The following is a 19,288-nucleotide window of genomic DNA, read 5'->3' as shown; positions in this document are numbered from 1 at the left end:
GAATGAACACACAACACCTCCTATACAATTAAGCAACTAACTCTCAGTCTCACATCAGAATTATACGTTCATCCATGTTTCTCAAGCGTCAAATATCTAAGTGTTTAAGGTTAAGATTAGCCATTAACGCTGAACATTTAAGGTTAGAGTTAAGTTCAGGCATTAACTCTGAGATCCTGAGGTTAACCCTTTGATACGTACCAACAAACGGGTGTGATCATTCTATAGTGGTCCCTGCAGCATACGCTCAAACGGGTGTGATCATTCTATAGTGGTCCCTGCAGCATACGCTCAAACGGGTGTGATCATTCTATAGTGGTCCCTGCAGCATACGCTCAAACGGGTGTGATCATTCTATAGTGGTCCCTGCAGCATACGCTCAAACGGGTGTGATCATTCTATAGTGGTCCCTGCAGCATACGCTCAAACGGGTGTGATCATTCTATAGTGGTCCCTGCAGCATACGCTCAAACCGGTGTGATCATTCTATAGTGGTCCCTGCAGCATACGCTCAAACCGGTGTGATCATTCTATAGTGGTCCCTGCAGCATACGCTCAAACCGGTGTGATCATTCTATAGTGGTCCCTGCAGCATACGCTCAAACGGGTGTGATCATTCTATAGTGGTCCCTGCAGCATACGCTCAAACGGGTGTGATCATTCTATAGTGGTCCCTGCAGCATACGCTCATACGCTCAAACGGGTGTGATCATTCTATAGTGGTCCCTGCAGCATACGCTCAAACCGGTGTGATCATTCTATAGTGGTCCCTGCAGCATACGCTCAAACGGGTGTGATCATTCTATAGTGGTCCCTGCAGCATACGCTCAAACCGGTGTGATCATTCTATAGTGGTCCCTGCAGCATACGCTCAAACCGGTGTGATCATTCTATAGTGGTCCCTGCAGCATACGCTCAAACCGGTGTGATTGGTAATGCTTATTTAGAACGTCCAGTTTTCATTGACACAACAGTCAGCGTTGGAGCTGGCCATACTGTTTTTTCACAAAAGCATTTTGCACAAACACAGTCCTTACAAAGTTATGTCCTGAATGTGACCAGTTTATTTTTGGATGCAATGTTCAGACATTCCACAGAAGTAGCGACAGCATAACACAAACATCCAAACTGGAAAATGTAGTCTACATTAGTCCTAGCGTTAACTGAGGAAAGATTGATGTAACTCAAGCGGTCATATTTAGCTAACTCTTTTACTGACAGAAACCACAATATGAATGAACTAATAGCAATTACTATTTCCAATTCATCACATCATGGATGAGCTCACCATTGATACAAATAATTGAGTAAAACACTTTCTAAAAATCAAGAGTAATTTGACGATGGGTAGTTTTTGCACACCAACATTTTTGATTTTTGGCATCAACCAAAGATAAAAAAAAAGAGATGAGATTAATTGGGCTGTTTGCAGTATGCATGTTGAAGGGGGTGTGTCATCAGGAGTTTACTCTAAAGATGAGGGAACCATTCCTTCACCTCATTACAGTATCTTTGATCTGACAGAATGCAGTTTATAATGTCAACAAACATGGCTCCACACATAGCTAGCAAATAACTAAGCGTTAGCTCATCATAATCAGTACAACCTTCAAGAAATTATTTTACACGAATCATAGGTGTCCATTACAATCTATGTGTCACGATCGTCGTAAAGAGGAGACCAAAGAGCAGCGTGATTAGAATACATTCTTCTTTTAATGAATGAAGAACACTTAAACAAAAAAACGAACGTGACGCTATGACAACGAGTGCAGACACAGGCAACTACACATAGACAATAACCCACAAACCACAATACAAAACAGGCTACCTAAATATGGTTCCCAATCAGAGACAACGACATACACCTGCCTCTGATTGAGAACCATATCAGGCCAAAACACATAGAAACAGACTAACTAGACATGCAACATAGAATGCCCACTCATATCACACCCTGACCAAACAAAACATAGAAACAAACAACGCAAATAATGGTCAGAGTGTGACACTATGCGATAATCGGAATGCATTATTTGTCACCAGTACTTGAAAACATGTGAATAAAACTGTAAATACATTATAAAAAAGTGAGTGCGTTCTGACATCATGCGCTTAAAACAAGTCATGCTCGGGGCGACCGTTAGAGATATTTGGATCTCACGCATGAAAAGGTTCAATCAAAAACTTAAAAAACGACTTTCTATCGCTGGATTCAAACATGCAATGTTCGGCAAGATGCTTGCCCATCCTCCATCCCCATCCACAACGTCCTAGCAAAACCGAAACCTACTTGAAGGTAACAGCACTCACTGTTGCCCCTAGTGGACAGTTTCCAACTCATCTGCCGACATCCTCAGACATGGATGGACATCAAATACTGACTTGTATCACAGGTTACCTGACTGCAATTAACATACAACACCTCCTACTATATAATTAACACACAACACCTATCATAGAATCACCTAGAAGCAAAGTTACAGCACTCGGCAACATCTTAGGAAACACCTGTTGTGATAGGGTTAAAAGTCACGGTACACTACAAAGGGAGTTTTATCTTTTTACAGTGAAAGATCCCTTATAAAAGATGCTATGTGTATTAAGTGCTGGAACTCAGTATACACGGTTATCTTCTTCATTCTGAAGTGATCTATCATACACATTGCTGGACCTCTGCGATGCCAGCGCATAAGTAGAGTGATTTAAGAGAATGTCATTTATACCTGTGTGTGTGTGTGATGAATGGCTAGGTTGTTAATCATATGGGAGGAGAAGCTAATCGTATTATTAATATGCAGGCAGAATTTTGTATCTGTTGCTGTCTGTTGAGGAGGATCGTGTTGTTAACTTGTGATTCATGTTTTTCAATGCTTCAACATGATATAAATATAAGAAATGTAAGGCACAGATGGATAATGTCTTGAATAATTGTATTTTTCTTTTCAACATCCATTTCAGGTGTAGGGATATATGTGTAAATAGAGTTTTCAAACAGGTCTGAATTCCAACTTTTCCTGAGGTGTGTGTACGTAATTCAAACTTTCACATACATTACCTTTTTTTTTTTTTTTTTTTTACAATCGCTAACATCCTTTTGTCCAATCTGTAGTCACATCTTCAAAAATCTAAACACAATTAGCACAACATCCATCTGTTGTGGACCATCCCATTAACACAATTCATGTTGTTTTCACAGAATATGCAGTCAATTAACAGGTTTCTAAAATGCTTATGTTTTCTTTACATACAAGCTTACCCAATACCAAAATGATGGATCTTTCTTGTCTTATTTACAAATGCTTGCACACGGCATGCCAGAAATGAAGACCTAATGTTCAAAACTTTAAATATAGTATAAAGTCTCTACTTCTGCAACAACAGCAACTCAGAAGATATATTGAAACAGCTGATAATATTTTTTTAATGAACAGATCATTGAAACTTTGAGGAATATCTGATTTACTGTAAGTTGTGTAAAATAGACCAACCACAGCTGAATCCAATCTCAATCAGAGACATAGCCAGGTGTTGAAGTTCTTTCAATTACATGGACATACGCAGTAAAAAGGGGACTCTTTGAATTGATTTTGTTCAATGTGGATACAAAACAACACAGAGGAGCAGAGAGAGAGAAAAATCATGTTTGGACAAGGAAGAGGCGTAGTTGGACCAGGGAGAGAAGTAGCTGGACCAGGCAGAGGAGTAGTTGGACAAGGACAAGTGAGAAGGAGAGGTAGGGGGAGAGGAGTAAGAATGCGTGGTGGTGTTCAAAGGAGAGTATGAGCTGTTGTCACTGATGAAATAAGAGCCACCATCATAGACCATGTGATAAACCATGGTCTATCACTGAGAGAGGCTGGTGAAAGAGTCCACTCTAATACCATGGTCTATCACTGAGAGAGACTGGTGAAAGAGTCCAGCCTAATACGATGGTCTATCACTGAGAGAGGCTGGTGAAAGAGTCCACTCTAATACCATGGTCTATCACTGAGAGAGACTGGTGAAAGAGTCCAGCCTAATACGATGGTCTATCACTGAGAGAGACTGGTGAAAGAGTCCAGCCTAATACGATGGTCTATCACTGAGAGAGACTGGTGAAAGAGTCCAGCCTAATACGATGGTCTATCACTGAGAGAGACTGGTGAAAGAGTCCAGCCTAATACGATGGTCTATCACTGAGAGAGACTGGTGAAAGAGTTGTATTTTTGTTCCTCTAAAGGACGCAACGTCTTCCTCCCTCTGGGGGAAGAGGAAAGTTCCTCAGTGAAGACCAAGAGCATGCCATTGTAGGATTGGTCATTGCTGACAATGCAATAAAACTGAGAGAAATTCAGACCATTGTAGAGGACAGCCTGGTATTTCACAATGTGGAAATCATCAGCCTGACTACCATTGTTCAGACTCTGACCAAACATAGAGTTCGAATGAAACAGCTGTGCACGATTCCTTTTGAAAGGAACATTGAGCTGGTCAAAGAACTCCGGCACCAATACGTCCAGGTATGATGTCTCTCCAATATGTCTAGTTCTATAGTGAGTTTTACACTATGCTACTTAAAGTACATACAGTAGGACATACTGAAATGCATTAACACATAATGTGTTTGATTTCTTTCAGAGAGTCATGGAGTTGGAGGCTAAACAGACCCCACATGAAATCATTTATGAAGATGAGGCAGGGTTTAAACTGACAAAAACACGTCGGAGGGGAATCAACGTCACCGGGAAAAGGGCCACCGTTGATGTGCCGGGTCAGAGGGGAGCAAATATCACAATGTGTGCTGCAGTCTCGAGTGCTGGTCTGGTCCTGCAGAAATGCCAGATTGGTCCCTACAACACTGAGCGCTTTCTTTTGACCTCCACCAACAACTGGTGCAAGAAGCAGAAAGGGAACAGCTGGGAGGAAACATGAGGACATTTGTGATTGCATGGGACAATGTAGCATTCCACCATTCACATGCAATCACAAACTGGTCTGCAGCCCATCCAAGAAGGGTTTCCCTTTTCCTCCCCACTTCTCACCTTTCCTCTCCACTTCTCACCTTTCCTCCCCACTTCTCACCTTTCCTCAACACCATTGAGGAATCTTTTCTGCCTGGAGGTGGAAAGTGTATGATCATCAGCCACATGACAAAATCCCCTCCTGGATGCAATGGATGCCGGCTGCAGAGACCTCTCAGCTGAAGACTGCCAGGGGTGGATGAGGCAGGCCAAGCGTTTCTATCCAAGGTGCAGAGACATCTCAGCTGAAGACTGCCAGGGGTGGATAAGGCAGGCCAAGCGTTTCTATCCAAGGTGCAGAGACATCTCAGCTGAAGACTGCCAGGGGTGGATAAGGCAGGCCAAGCGTTTCTATCCAAGGTGCAGAGACATCTCAGCTGAAGACTGTCAGGGGTGGATGAGGCAGGCCAAGCGTTTCTATCCAAGGTGCAGAGACATCTCAGCTGAAGACTGCCAGGGGTGGATGAGGCAGGCCAAGCGTTTCTATCCAAGGTGCAGAGACATCTCAGCTGAAGACTGCCAGGGGTGGATAAGGCAGGCCAAGCGTTTCTATCCAAGGTGCAGAGACATCTCAGCTGAAGACTGCCAGGGGTGGATAAGGCAGGCCAAGCGTTTTCAAGGTGCAGAGACATCCTGAAGACTGCCAGGTGCAGAGACATCTCAGCTGAAGACTGCCAGGGGTGGATGAGGCAGGCCAAGCGTTTCTATCCAAGGTGCAGAGACATCTCAGCTGAAGACTGTCAGGGGTGGATGAGGCAGGCCAAGCGTTTCTATCCAAGGTGCAGAGACATCTCAGCTGAAGACTGCCAGGGTAGATGAGGCAGGCCAAGCGTTTCTATCCAAGGTGCAGAGACATCTCAGCTGAAGACTGCCAGGGGTGGATGAGGCAGGCCAAGCGTTTCTATCTAAGGTGCAGAGACATCTCAGCTGAAGACTGCCAGGGGTGGATGAGGCAGGCCAAGCGTTTCTATCTAAGGTGCAGAGACATCTCAGCTGAAGACTGCCAGGGGTGGAGGAGGCAGCCCAAGCGTTTCTATCCAAGGTGCAGAGACATCTCAGCTGAAGACTGCCAGGGGTGGATGAGGCAGCCCAAGCGTTTCTATCCAAGGTGCAGAGACATCTCAGCTGAAGACTGCCAGGGGTGGATGAGGCAGCCCAAGCGTTTCTATCTAAGGTGCATAGCGAGAGACGACATAAGATGTGATGTGGACGAGAACATGGTATAGATTAGAACAGGACTGGACATGTTTGTGTTTTCCCCTTCTCTGCCTTTTTTTACAGTAATTGTGTTTTATTTTTACACATTGGGAACCAAAAGTCATGTATGTTGGATGTTTTGTTGTTGATCACTGGCAGTAATTTCATCTTGCTAAATAAAGCTTTTACTGCAGCAATTCTGTCACTTACTATTCTTTTCTATTGTACATTCTACAAAATAAAGATGACTCATTCACTTTTAGATAGTGTGTTGCCAAAAATGCACACAATTGACACTCAACCCAAAAATGTAGAGTGGTTTACAGTAAATGGAAACTGAATTAAAAAAGAACAATGGATTTCATATTATCTATTGTATGCAGGTTCTGAAACATGAAAAGGATTGCAGTTTTTGTAATGCCATCAACTGTTAGTATTTTGAAAGTCATTGTGCTATGATTGACGATATGTTCCTCGTGGATAGAAAACATGTGCTAGTGTTTTGACAGAATGATTAGATATTCAGTCGGGTTTGCCGTGTTTTGATAGAGTTACTGTACGTCGAGAAAGTTTTTTTGCATTTTGAAATGTAGAGATGGTATTTAATGAACAAAATGAGGTTTTGAGCAGAAAATGAACTATTTGACTAATTGTGTGATGTAGGTGTGTTGCTCTGTTAAGAGTTTATAAAAAAGTACCTTAACTATAGGTAAACGCTTGTTAGCAATCGTTAAAAAAAAAAGGTTTGAAAATTTTAAAAAGACTGTAAGCCATGATTTGTTGTCAATGGGAGAATGGGAGTGTGATACCTAAACCCGAGTTAGCCGAAGGATCTCAAGTTAGGAGTCAGTTCAGGAGTCCGTGTTGGCCCAGACATGATTGAGACGGTTGTATAGATTTGATTTAGCCTGGTCCTAGATATGTTTGTGCTGTCTTGCCAGCTCCTATGGTCATTGACATTGACACATATAGATCTTGGACCAGGCTGGATGTGCTTGTCTTATTTGCTGTGGTCCAGGTGCGGAACATCTTTCAGATGGTTGTTGGACATGTGTTTGTCTTGTTGGTAAAACTTTACTTACGATGATGGTATGTAACATTCATAAAGTATTCATAAAACCTTGATATCCATGACATGAATGTCTATACTTCTCTGTTACAACATATACAGTATTTACCCTACTCTGGTCCAGGTGCAGAACATGTCCCAGTCCATTGAGGTGTTGAACCTACGGACTCAGAGGGACTTCCAGTATGTCATGAAGATGGAGAATCAGATGAAAGGGCTCCGGACCAAGTTCAGACAGGTAGAAGATGACAGGAAGACTATTATGGCCAAGAACTTCCAGGTACAGAACATTAAAGCACCAGAATACATTGAAGGAAGAATACATTGATGTACAGAACATTACAGCACTGAAATAAATTGAAGTAAATAACATTACAGCACTAGAATACATTGATATAAATAACATTACAGCACTAGAATACATTGATGTACATAACATTACAGCACTAGAATACATTGATATAAATAACATTACAGCACTAGAATACATTGATGTACATAACATTACAGCACTAGAATACATTGATATAAATAACATTACAGCACTAGAATACATTGATGTACAGAACATTACAGCACTAGAATACATTGATGTACATAACATTACAGCACTAGAATACATTGATGTACATAACATTACAGCACTAGAATACATTGATGTACAGAACATTACAGCACTAGAATACATTGATGTACATAACATTACAGCACTAGAATACATTGAAGTACAGAACATTACAGCACTAGAATTACAGCACTAGAATACATTGAAGTAAATAACATTACAGCACTAGAATACATTGACGTACAGAACATTACAGCACTAGAATACATTGAAGTACAGAACATTACAGCACTAGAATACATTGATGTACAGAACATTACAGCACTAGAATACATTGAAGTACATAACATTACAGCACTAGAATACATTGATATAAATAACATTACAGCACTAGAATACATTGATATAAATAACATTACAGCACTAGAATACATTTGACAGAACATTACAGCACTAGAATACATTGATATAAATAACATTACAGCACTAGAATACATTGATGTACAGAACATTACAGCACTAGAATACATTGATGTACATAACATTACAGCACTAGAATACATTGATGTACATAACATTACAGCACTAGAATACATTGATGTACAGAACATTACAGCACTAGAATACATTGATGTACAGAACATTACAGCACTAGAATACATTGAAGTACATAACATTACAGCACTAGAATACATTGAAGTACATAACATTACAGCACTAGAATACATTGATGTACATAACATTACAGCACTAGAATACATTGATGTAAATAACATACAGCACTAGAATACATTGATATAAATAACATTACAGCACTAGAATACATTGATATAAATAACATTACAGCAGTAGAATACATTGATATAAATAACATTACAGCACTAGAATACATTGATGTACAGAACATTACAGCACTAGAATACATTGATGTAATAACATACAGCACTAGAATACATTGATGTACATAACATTACAGCACTATTGATATAAATAACATTACAGACTAGAATACATTGATATAAATAACATTACAGCAACATTACAGCACTAGAATACATTGATGTACATAACATTACAGCACTAGAATACATTGATGTACAGAACATTACAGCACAGAATACATTGATAACATTACAGCACTAGAATACATTGATATAAATAACATTACAGCACTAGAATACATTGATATAAATAACATTACAGCACTAGAATACATTGATGTACAGAACATTACAGCACTAGAATACATTGATATAAATAACATTACAGCACTAGAATACATTGATGTACATAACATTACAGCACTAGAATACATTGATGTACAGAACATTACAGCACTAGAATACATTGATATAAATAACATTACAGCACTAGAATACATTTGTACAGAACATTACAGCACTAGAATACATTGATATAAATAACATTACAGCACTAACATTTACAGAACAGCACTAGAATACATTGATATAAATAACATTACAGCACTAGAATACATTGAAGTACATAACATTACAGCACTAGAATACATTGATATAAATACATTGCACTAGAATACAGTACATAACATTACAGCACTAGAATACATTGATATAAATAACATTACAGCACTAGAATACATTGAAGTACATAACATTACAGCACTAGAATACATTGATGTACAGAACATTACAGCAGTAGAATACATTGACGTACAGAACATTACAGCACTAGAATACATTGATGTACAGAACATTACAGCACTAGAATACATTGATATAAATAACATTACAGCACTAGAATACATTGATGTACATAACATTACAGCACTAGAATACATTGATATAAATAATTACAGCACTAGAATACATTGATGTACAGAACATTACAGCACTAGAATACATTGATGTACAGAACATTACAGCACTAGAATACATTGATGTACAGAACAGACTAGAATACATTGATATAAATAACATTACAGCACTAGAATACATTGATGTACATAACATTACAGCACTAGAATACATTGACGTACAGAACATTACAGCACTAGAATACATTGAAGTACAGCACATTACAGCACTAGAATACATTGATGTACAGAACATTACAGCACTAGAATACATTGAAGTAAATAACATTACAGCACTAGAATACATTGATGTACAGAACATTACAGCACGAGAATACATTGAAGTACAGCACATTTTTTTATAAACAGGCCCAGGTGTTTTGCCTGACCACATGACCTGAACAGAGATGTTTACTTACAATTTTAAACACTGTGAGAGACACTCATAAGGAAATATGTTAGATCAATTAAAAAATATACAGTACCAGTCAAAAGTTTGGACACACCTTGGTTTTTCTTTATTTGTACTATTTTCTACATTGTAGAATAATAGTGAAGACATCAAAACTATGAAATAAGACATATTGCATCATGTAATAACCAAAAAAGTGTTAAACAAATTAAAAAATTATATTTTAGATTCTGCAAAGTAGTCACCCTTTGCCTTGATGACAGCTTTGCGCCCACTCTTGGCATTCTTTCAACCTGCTTCATGAGATAGTCACCTGGAATGCATTTAAATTAACTGGTGTGCATTAAGAGTCAGTTGTATCGTGACAAGGTAGGAGTGGTATACAGAAGATAGCATATTATGGCAAGAACAGCTCAAGTAAGCAAAGAGAAATGATAGTCCATCGTTACTTTAAGATATGAAGGTCAGTCAATATGGAACCTTTTAAGAATTTTGAAAGTTTCTTCAACTGCAGTCGCAAAAACAGATCAAGCGCTATGATGAAACTGGCTCTGATGAGGACCGCCACAGGAAAGGAAGACCCAGAGTTGCCTCTGCTGCAGATGATAAGATCATTAGAGTTACCAGCCTTAGAAATTGCAGCCCAAATAAATGCTTCACAGAGTTCAAGTAACAGACTGTGTGAGCGAATGAGCGAATTTCTGCAAAGAAATCATGACTAAAGGATACCAATAAGATGAAGAGACTTGCTTGGGGCAAGCAACACAAGCAATGGAGATTAGACCGGTGGAAATCTGTCCTTCGGTCTGATGAGTCAAAACGTGAGATTTTGGGTCACAACCACCTTCAATAGGTGAATGAATGGATGATCTCTCCATGTGTGGTTCCCACCATGAAGCATGGAGGAGGATGTGTGATGTTGTAGGGATGCTTTGCTGGCGACACTGTCTGTGATTTATTTAGAATTCAACGCACACTTAACCAGCATGGCTACCACAGCATTCTGCAGCGATAAGCCATCACATCTGGTTTGCACTTAGTGGGACAATCATTTGTTTTTCAGCACGACAATCACCCCTCCAGGCTGTGTAAGGGCTATTTGACCAAGAACAATAGTGATTGAATCACCCAACCTCAACCCAATTGAGATGGTTTGGGATGAGTTGGACAGCAGAGGGAAGGAAATGCAGCCAACACGTGCTCAGCGTATGTGGGAACTCCTTTAAGACTGTTGGAAAAGCATTCCAGGTGAAGCTGGCTGAGAAAATGCCAAGAGTGTGCAAAGTTGTCATCAAGGCAAAGCGTGGCTACTTTGAAGAATCTAAAATCAAAAATGTATTTGATTTGTTTATCACTTTTTTGGTTACTACATGATTTCATGTGTGTCATTCATAGATTTGAATTCTTCACTATCATTCTACAATGTAGAAAATTGTTTTTTTTTTAAAGAAGAAAAAAACTTGTACTGTATATACATTACTGTTCAAAACTTTGGGGTCACAACGTGCCATTGGAACACAGGAGTGATGGTTGCTGATAAAGGGCCTCTGTACACCTATGTAGATAATCCATAAACAATCAGCTGTTTCCAGCTACAATAGTCATTTACAACATTAACAATGTCTACACTGTATTTCTGATCAATTTGATGTTATTTTAATGGACAAATAATGTGCTATTCTATCAAAAACAGGGAAATGTATAAGTGACCCCACCGCTACAGTAGTGTATATACTTCTCGATGTTACCCATATTTCACTTTATTTTCAACACCCCCTTTTTTCCTCTGCTCCACTTTTCCTCTTCCCTATGGCTCAGCCTGGCCTCAGCCATATAACGCATACTATATGTATGTATTTAGACCTCCAAGATGTATGATATGTACTAATGGTCTAGTTAATTTAAAAAGAAACGAAAGTAGGGAGGTTTGTCAGCGAGGATGGTTGGGCGTATATTACGACTGCCTAGCAATACAAAGGTTCTGTGTTCGAGAATCTAACCTTAACCCATTACACCTAACCTGCTACTTGAATTATCCTAACCTTTTCCATTAGTTCTTCTAACCATCAACATAAATTTCCCCCTTAATTCTCCTTCGTCACGCAACACGCAACCCGGTCTCAGAAAAATACATATAATACTATACATCAGTAAGTTACATCATCCAATTAGTATGCTATTGTACCACTGGGTAAGACATATGATACTATAAATCCTCTCATTTCAATCTTACTGTAACATAATGTAACGAAATACAGTATATCATACTAAACGGACTGACAAATTTACGTACCAAATCTCACAAATTTCCTTGAGACAAGGTTGCATGGCTTCCTACCACTGCTCAGAAGGTGTGTTAAGCGTGCCTTAAGTGGTTTCTATCTCCCCTCTGGGATTTCTCTTAATCCAGGCCATTCTGTCTCTGTCCTGTGCCTGTCTCTGCTCCAGGAGCTTAAGGAGAAGATGGATGAGCTGCAGCCTCTGATCCCTGTGTTGGAGCAGTACAAGACAGACGCCCAGCTCATCTCCTCCTTTAAAGAGGAGATCAGAAACCTGTCCATGGTGCTCACAGCTATCCAGGAGGAGATGGGGGCATACGACTATGACGAGCTCTACCAGAGGGTGCTGAGACTGGACAGCAGGCTCCGCAACTGCATGGGCAAACTCAGTGAGTAGAACCAGATCAATATCAACTGCACGGGCAAACTCAGTGAGTAGAACCAGATCAATATCAACTGCACGGGCAAACTCAGTGAGTAGAACCAGATCAATATCAACTGCACGGGCAAACTCAGTGAGTAGAACCAGATCAATATCAACTGCACGGGCAAACTCAGTGAGTAGAACCAGATCAATATCAACTGCACGGGCAAACTCAGTGAGTAGAACCAGATCAATATCAACTGCACGGGCAAACTCAGTGAGTAGAACCAGATCAATATCAACTGCACGGGCAAACTCAGTGAGTAGAACCAGATCAATATCAACTGCACGGGCAAACTCAGTGAGTAGAACCAGATCAATATCAACTGCACGGGCAAACTCAGTGAGTAGAACCAGATCAATATCAACTGCACGGGCAAACTCAGTGAGTAGAACCAGATCAATATCAACTGCACGGGCAAACTCAGTGAGTAGAACCAGATCAATATCAACTGCACGGGCAAACTCAGTGAGTAGAACCAGATCAATATCAACTGCACGGGCAAACTCAGTGAGTAGAACCAGATCCATATCAACTGCACAGGCAAACTCAGTGAGTAGAACCAGATCAATATCAACTGCACGGGCAAACTCAGTGAGTAGAACCAGATCCATATCAACTGCACGGGCAAACTCAGTGAGTAGAACCAGATCAATATCAACTGCACGGGCAAACTCAGTGAATCCTCTGTTGTGTATTTATGGCTCACGCCACAATAACTGTATTGTGGCAGTGTTGTATTCCACTGGGTAGGAGACTCTGAAGAGACAAAATCAGGATGAGATCTTTTAATGAGATCAGTTTTACCTGCGGTATGTAATCTACTATTTGACTCTACCTGATCTTAATGGGAAAAGGAATGAAAGGATCTGATTTATAAAAGGTAAATGGCATAATGGAGGTCAAAGATTGAGTATCTTGATATAAACGCAATATTGAAAAACATAAATAAATAACTGAGAGCTAAGCATAGATAATATTATAGAATCTTTTATCACTGCGGTTTCCATGCTCAAGCACAGTTACACTGTAATATCCATAAACAAGAAAATTACTACATTCTTTCATCTGTGAATTAGTTGGAACCCCAAACACATTACTATGCATGTGCGTTTGCATACGGTGTTATGTGTGTGTTTGCATATTTCTGCAACTCTGCAATACCATGTGGGATACGACAAGCAGTACTGTAAAGCCCAGTATTAATAAGCAGCTTTCCCATGTAGTCAATACCTACTGCCAATTGATTGAGTCCGATATGATTGCCTTAGGCCTTAGACTTGAGTGTACGTCTTTCTGCTAGCCCGGATTTAATATGCACAGTGTTGTTGAGTAAACTCTCCGGTGGCACAGGCATGAAATTGGCTTGAGAAATCTATTTAGAAGAGGAGGAAAAAACAGTACATCTTATCGCTGCATTTCTTTATTAACAGCATGTGGGAAATTAATGAAAATCACTGGACCTGTAACAATAAAGACATCTGGCACCCGGTTTGGGGCATGGATGACTGATCCACAGGCCTCTCAGAGAAACAACAGGGTGAGTTATGGGATGGGAGTGGAGGAGGTGGAAGGTGGCTGGGCGTCTATGTTGGTGATAGCTCTTTCTCTGTGCGTGTCTCTGGTGACTACATCTCGGTTTTGTTTTCAGAGTATAGGGCAGGATTTATAACAATAATCGAATATTGTCATGACCAAACATCATGGTGTTGATTTTCATATAAGGCTGTTTCTGGGGATATTTAATTGCGTATCATTTAATTGAGTATAATTTAATTAGATTTATAAGGCATGTGAAGTGGTTCATATGTTATATTCGTAAGGGAGATGGAGGAAATGGTGACATTTTCGTAAAGATATTTTTGCACGTTTGTTGCATGTTTATTCAGTCTGTGTTCAGTGTGAAAGACACCAGTTTGTGGTTTCGACTAATTCCTGCTATTCATCTTTCTTTGACATAGGTCTGGTACATGGACAGCTACACCAACAGTAAGATTGTCCGTGAGTACAAGACCATGGAAGACTTTGTGGCTAATGTGGTGTCTCAAACCTACAACCTTCCATTTAAATGGGAGGGAACCGGTCACGTGGTATACAATGGATCCCTGTACTACAACAAGTATCAGAGTAACATCATCGTGAAGTACAGTTTTGAGACGGGTCGGGTGCTGGCTCAGCGGGCTCTGGAGTACGCCGGCTTCCACAATACCTACCCCTACTCCTGGGGCGGATACTCCGACATCGATGTCATGGCCGACGAACTGGGCATGTGGGTGGTGTACGCAACCAATCAGAACGCGGGAAATATTGTCATCGCCCAGATGGACCCGGACACCCTGGAAGTCCAGAAGACATGGAACACGGAATATTCCAAACGGAATGCGGGGGAATCCTTTATGATCTGCGGAACACTCTACATCACCAACTCTCACCTGACGGGTGCTAAGGTCTACTACTCATACTCCACCAAGACCTCCAGCTATGAGTACACGGACATCCCCTTCCACAACCAGTACTTTCACATGTCCATGTTAGACTATAACGCCAGGGAGAGGGCGCTCTATGCCTGGAACAATGGACACCAGGTGCTGTTCAATGTCACTCTGTTCCACGTCATCAAAACCGAAGATGACTCCTAGAAGAGAAATGAGAACAAATGTCAGATGTCCTCATATGGATACCATACAAATGAGAACAACAACTCTCAAAGAGAAAGCACCATCATTTGTGATATACAAGGGACCTTGTACTAACTCCCTTGTTCATATTTTTTCTTCTCCTCCCTAAAATGAACTGTGCTGTCTTTACATTGCCATTACTTGAAGAAATCACCTTTTTGTATTTTCTGGGCCAGAACACTTGAACACGGACAGAATGGCATTCCGTTTCCATTCTTCCTTTTTTAACTTCTTACATCGCTGCTGAAAAGACGACTTTACTGTATGGCCTTATTCACTGCTGTCTTTTGGATCCGTATCAGCCGAAGGCTCTAGATTGCTTTTGTGCATGAATGTCTGACATTTTGTCTGATGTAATTTATGATGATATATTAGCTACGTTCCTGTTCTAGACATGTCCTTTAGTTCTCACAGTGTTTGTGGTGATGTCTATTTAAAGTATTTAAACCGGGGAGGTTGAAGATCATCCCCTCCAGACTATTTGCTGCCATGTATGTAGAGGTAATTTATAACAAAGCAAAATGGACAGTCTTATCAACTTATTAAAAAATATTGCAGTAACAATTTTATGTCTCTATGTGAGAGTTAAGTCCATATTTTTTATAAAATACTGTATCATAAAAGCGTATCTGTTTTTATTTGTCCATGTTGAATAAGGCAATACATACTCTTATAGTAACAACTGAAATGAACCAATCCAGCACCAAATAAATCCTATGCTTTTATCTCGGTCTGAAGATGCTGCATTTTGATATCTATTGTGCCTGTAACATTTTTTGAGAGAAGTGTGACCAAAAATATAACTCAAAAAGCAAAATATCTGAGTAAAACATCAACATCTCTATGCCAAGATAAAAAATAGCTAAGCTGAAAGAAATCATATTATGAAGGCCCCATTTATGAATGATGATGATGATGGTGGGGATGAAGGTGGTGGCTTGCGAATATTGACATTTCTGAGGCTTTTTCCTCTGTTGGGTTGAGTGCTATCCTTTGGCATTCCAATCAGGAAGTTCATGAACAGGCAAAAAAAGCTGGGATGATTCCCCTCTAGTCCCCACCCTCTGCATCCACTCAGGCAGGGTAGCCTAGTGGTTAGAGAGTTGGACTAGTAATGGAAAGGTTGCAAGTTCAAATCCCCGAGCTGACAAGGTACAAATCTGTTGTTCTACTCCTCAACACTGTTCCTAGGCCATCATTGAAAATAAGAATTTGTTCTTAACTGACTTGCCTAGTCAGAAAAGGTAAAGTTGAAAAAATAAACAAATTTGTCTAGTTTTACAGTAGGAGCCCATGAGACAGACTACGTAATTTACCACCTCTCTCCCTCCCCCTGCCCAAACAGTAAAGTGCCTACCACAATCATGAATCTTTATCGATTCCCCATCTTAAGTCCTTGGCTACAAGTGTCACCCAGTGTGAGCATCTCTTCTCCCCACTGTCCCCGCTCCCACCGCACTCAAAGGAGAAAAAGAAAATCCCCACACATCAGCAAGGCTGTATTAAATCAGAAATTGCTCTTCCAGAAAAGTTGATTAGCATAGATTTTCCCACCTTTTCCCCTCTCTATGTGTCTATGTCTGGTTCAGCGGGAAGGAGGGATGAATGGATGGAGGGGGGAGGGCTATCATTCAGTGTTGGGATCGTAATGTCAAACGCTGTCAGTTTGAATGCTCATGTCTCTATCTGTGCTCATCCAGATACTCAGTAAAAAACACCACGCATCAAGATACTCAGTAAAAAACACCACGCATCAAGATACTCAGTAAAAAACACCACGCATCAAGATACTCAGTAAAAACACCACGCATCAAGATACTCAGTAAAAACACCACACATCAAGATACTCAGTAAAAACACCACGCATCAAGATACTCAGTAAAAACACCATGCATCAAGATACTCAGTAAAAAATACCACGAATCAAGTTTCTCAGTAAAAAATACCACGCATCAAGTTACTCAGTAAAAAATACCACTCATCAAGATACTCAGTAAAAAACACCACGCATCAAGATACTCAGTAAAAAACACCACGCATCAAGATACTCAGTAAAAAACACCACGCATCAAGATACTCAGTAAAAAACACCACGCATCAAGATACTCAGTAAAAAACACCACGCATCAAGATACTCAGTAAAAAACACCACGCATCAAGATACTCAGTAAAAAACACCACGCATCAAGATACTCAGTAAAAACACCATGCATCAAGATACTCCGAAGAAATACCACGCATCAAGTTACTCAGTAAAAAATACCACGAATCAAGTTTCTCAGTAAAAAATACCACGCATCAAGTTACTCAGTAAAAAATACCACTCATCAAGATACTCAGTAAAAAACACCACGCATCAAGATACTCAGTAAAAAAACACCACGCATCAAGATACTCAGTAAAAAACACCACGCATCAAGATACTCAGTAAAAACACCATGCATCAAGATGTCTGGATTGAAGAAATACCACGCATCAAGTTACTCAGTAAAAAATACCACGAATCAAGTTTCTCAGTAGAAAAAATATCATTCATCTTGATTACTCAGTAAAAAATACCACTCATCAAGATACTCAGTAAAAAACACCACGCATCAAGATACTCAGAAAAACACCATACGCATCAAGATACTGACAGTAAAAAACACCACGCATCAAGATACTCACAAAAAACATCCATAAGATCATCAAGATACTCAGTAAAAAAACACCACGCATCAAGATACTCAGTATGACATTTCTTCATATTTTTTTCTCTCTACATGGAAACACCATGCATCAAGATACTCATGGAAGAAATACCACGCATCAAGTTACTCAGTAAAAAATACCACGAATCAAGTTTCTCAGTAAAAATACCCGTTCATTTCAAGTTACTTTCAGTAAAAATACCACTCATCAAGATACTCAGTAAAAAACACCACGCATCAAGATACTCAGTAAAAAACTTGGACCGCTTCACTGGGTGCTATATCTAGCAGGATCATTGAGTCTTTACTGTTCTCTCTGAGAAAATAGAGAGCAACCTATTGCATCTAAAGTTTGTCATTCTGTATGGGGTTGGATGGAAGCCTAAATGACCTATACTATAAGTAAAAGCCATTGTCTGGATTGAGGCAAATAGTACAAACCCACACTCACTACATGGCACTCTGTTCCGCAATCAATTCCGCAATGATAGAACTCTTCCATTTGGGGAGAATTATCATTCATCCTTGATTAGTTGGATCGCATATAGCTTTTCATCTGATTCTCGGAAATGAAGTTGAATAGATGGTACTTGGCAGATCAGATGTACTGATGGACACTTTGCATATGCTCAGGTTACCTACCTGACAGACAAGAGACTTTGAAGCAATGTATGATAATGACAAAGCGAGGTAGACATCAACATAAGATCTCCCCTAGCTGCCTCTCCTGTATCAACAACCCTCATCACAATTTTCGAGGCAACATAAATACATGTAGGTCTATCTGGCATCGGGCCTCTATCTGGCATCTTATTGATGTATGCTGCCTGGCGTATACTCAAGTTGTTGACCACAGGGCAGAGTCTACTCCCGCATAGCCTCTCAATGGACAGACTTGGACTCGTCAGTATGAAAATTGCATGGTTACTGTATCTTATGACATTTCTTCATATTTTTTTCTCTCTACATGGACAAACAGTAGTCGTCTAAAGAGGGTCCTTCATTATGATTATGTAGTCCCTCTTCTAAGCCTGATTGGACACACTTCCCGCCAGGACGATGTCGGGTGTGAGGAGAGTGTTGTGGAGAATATCAATTTGCATTTATCCGTTCATTTGGAGGTGCCTTTGCAGACG

General features: G+C 40.0%; 1 protein-coding gene and 1 long non-coding RNA gene across 8 annotated transcripts in view; both read left to right on the top strand.

Annotated features, from left to right (window-relative positions):
- Positions 1 to 16,181, top strand: part of olfm3a (olfactomedin 3a) — a 31,219-nt gene extending 15,038 nt beyond the window's left edge. Inside the window, exons 3-6 of the mRNA XM_035741707.2 lie at positions 7,394 to 7,549; positions 12,529 to 12,748; positions 14,218 to 14,324; positions 14,746 to 16,181. Of these exons, the coding sequence (XP_035597600.1) occupies positions 7,394 to 7,549; positions 12,529 to 12,748; positions 14,218 to 14,324; positions 14,746 to 15,423 (1,161 nt within the window). The 3' untranslated portion in view covers positions 15,424 to 16,181. The remainder of the gene's footprint in view (positions 1 to 7,393; positions 7,550 to 12,528; positions 12,749 to 14,217; positions 14,325 to 14,745) is intronic.
- LOC127912837 (uncharacterized) lies at positions 5,248 to 7,387 on the top strand. Of its 7 annotated transcripts, none has more exons than XR_008083582.1 (3): positions 5,248 to 5,561; positions 5,651 to 5,782; positions 5,848 to 7,387. It is a non-coding gene; the product is annotated as an uncharacterized LOC127912837 (long non-coding RNA). The 7 variants fall into 7 exon arrangements; XR_008083579.1 differs by having other exon boundaries at positions 5,250 to 5,495; positions 5,717 to 5,782; XR_008083580.1 differs by having other exon boundaries at positions 5,250 to 5,495.
- Positions 16,182 to 19,288: the final 3,107 nt, after the last annotated feature.

This window comes from Oncorhynchus keta, chromosome 28 (genome assembly GCF_023373465.1).
Source record: "Oncorhynchus keta strain PuntledgeMale-10-30-2019 chromosome 28, Oket_V2, whole genome shotgun sequence".
NCBI classification, from domain to species: domain Eukaryota; kingdom Metazoa; phylum Chordata; class Actinopteri; order Salmoniformes; family Salmonidae; genus Oncorhynchus; species Oncorhynchus keta.
The sequence above is the reverse complement of the archived record's forward strand: the minus strand, read 5'-3'. Positions and strand labels throughout refer to the sequence as shown.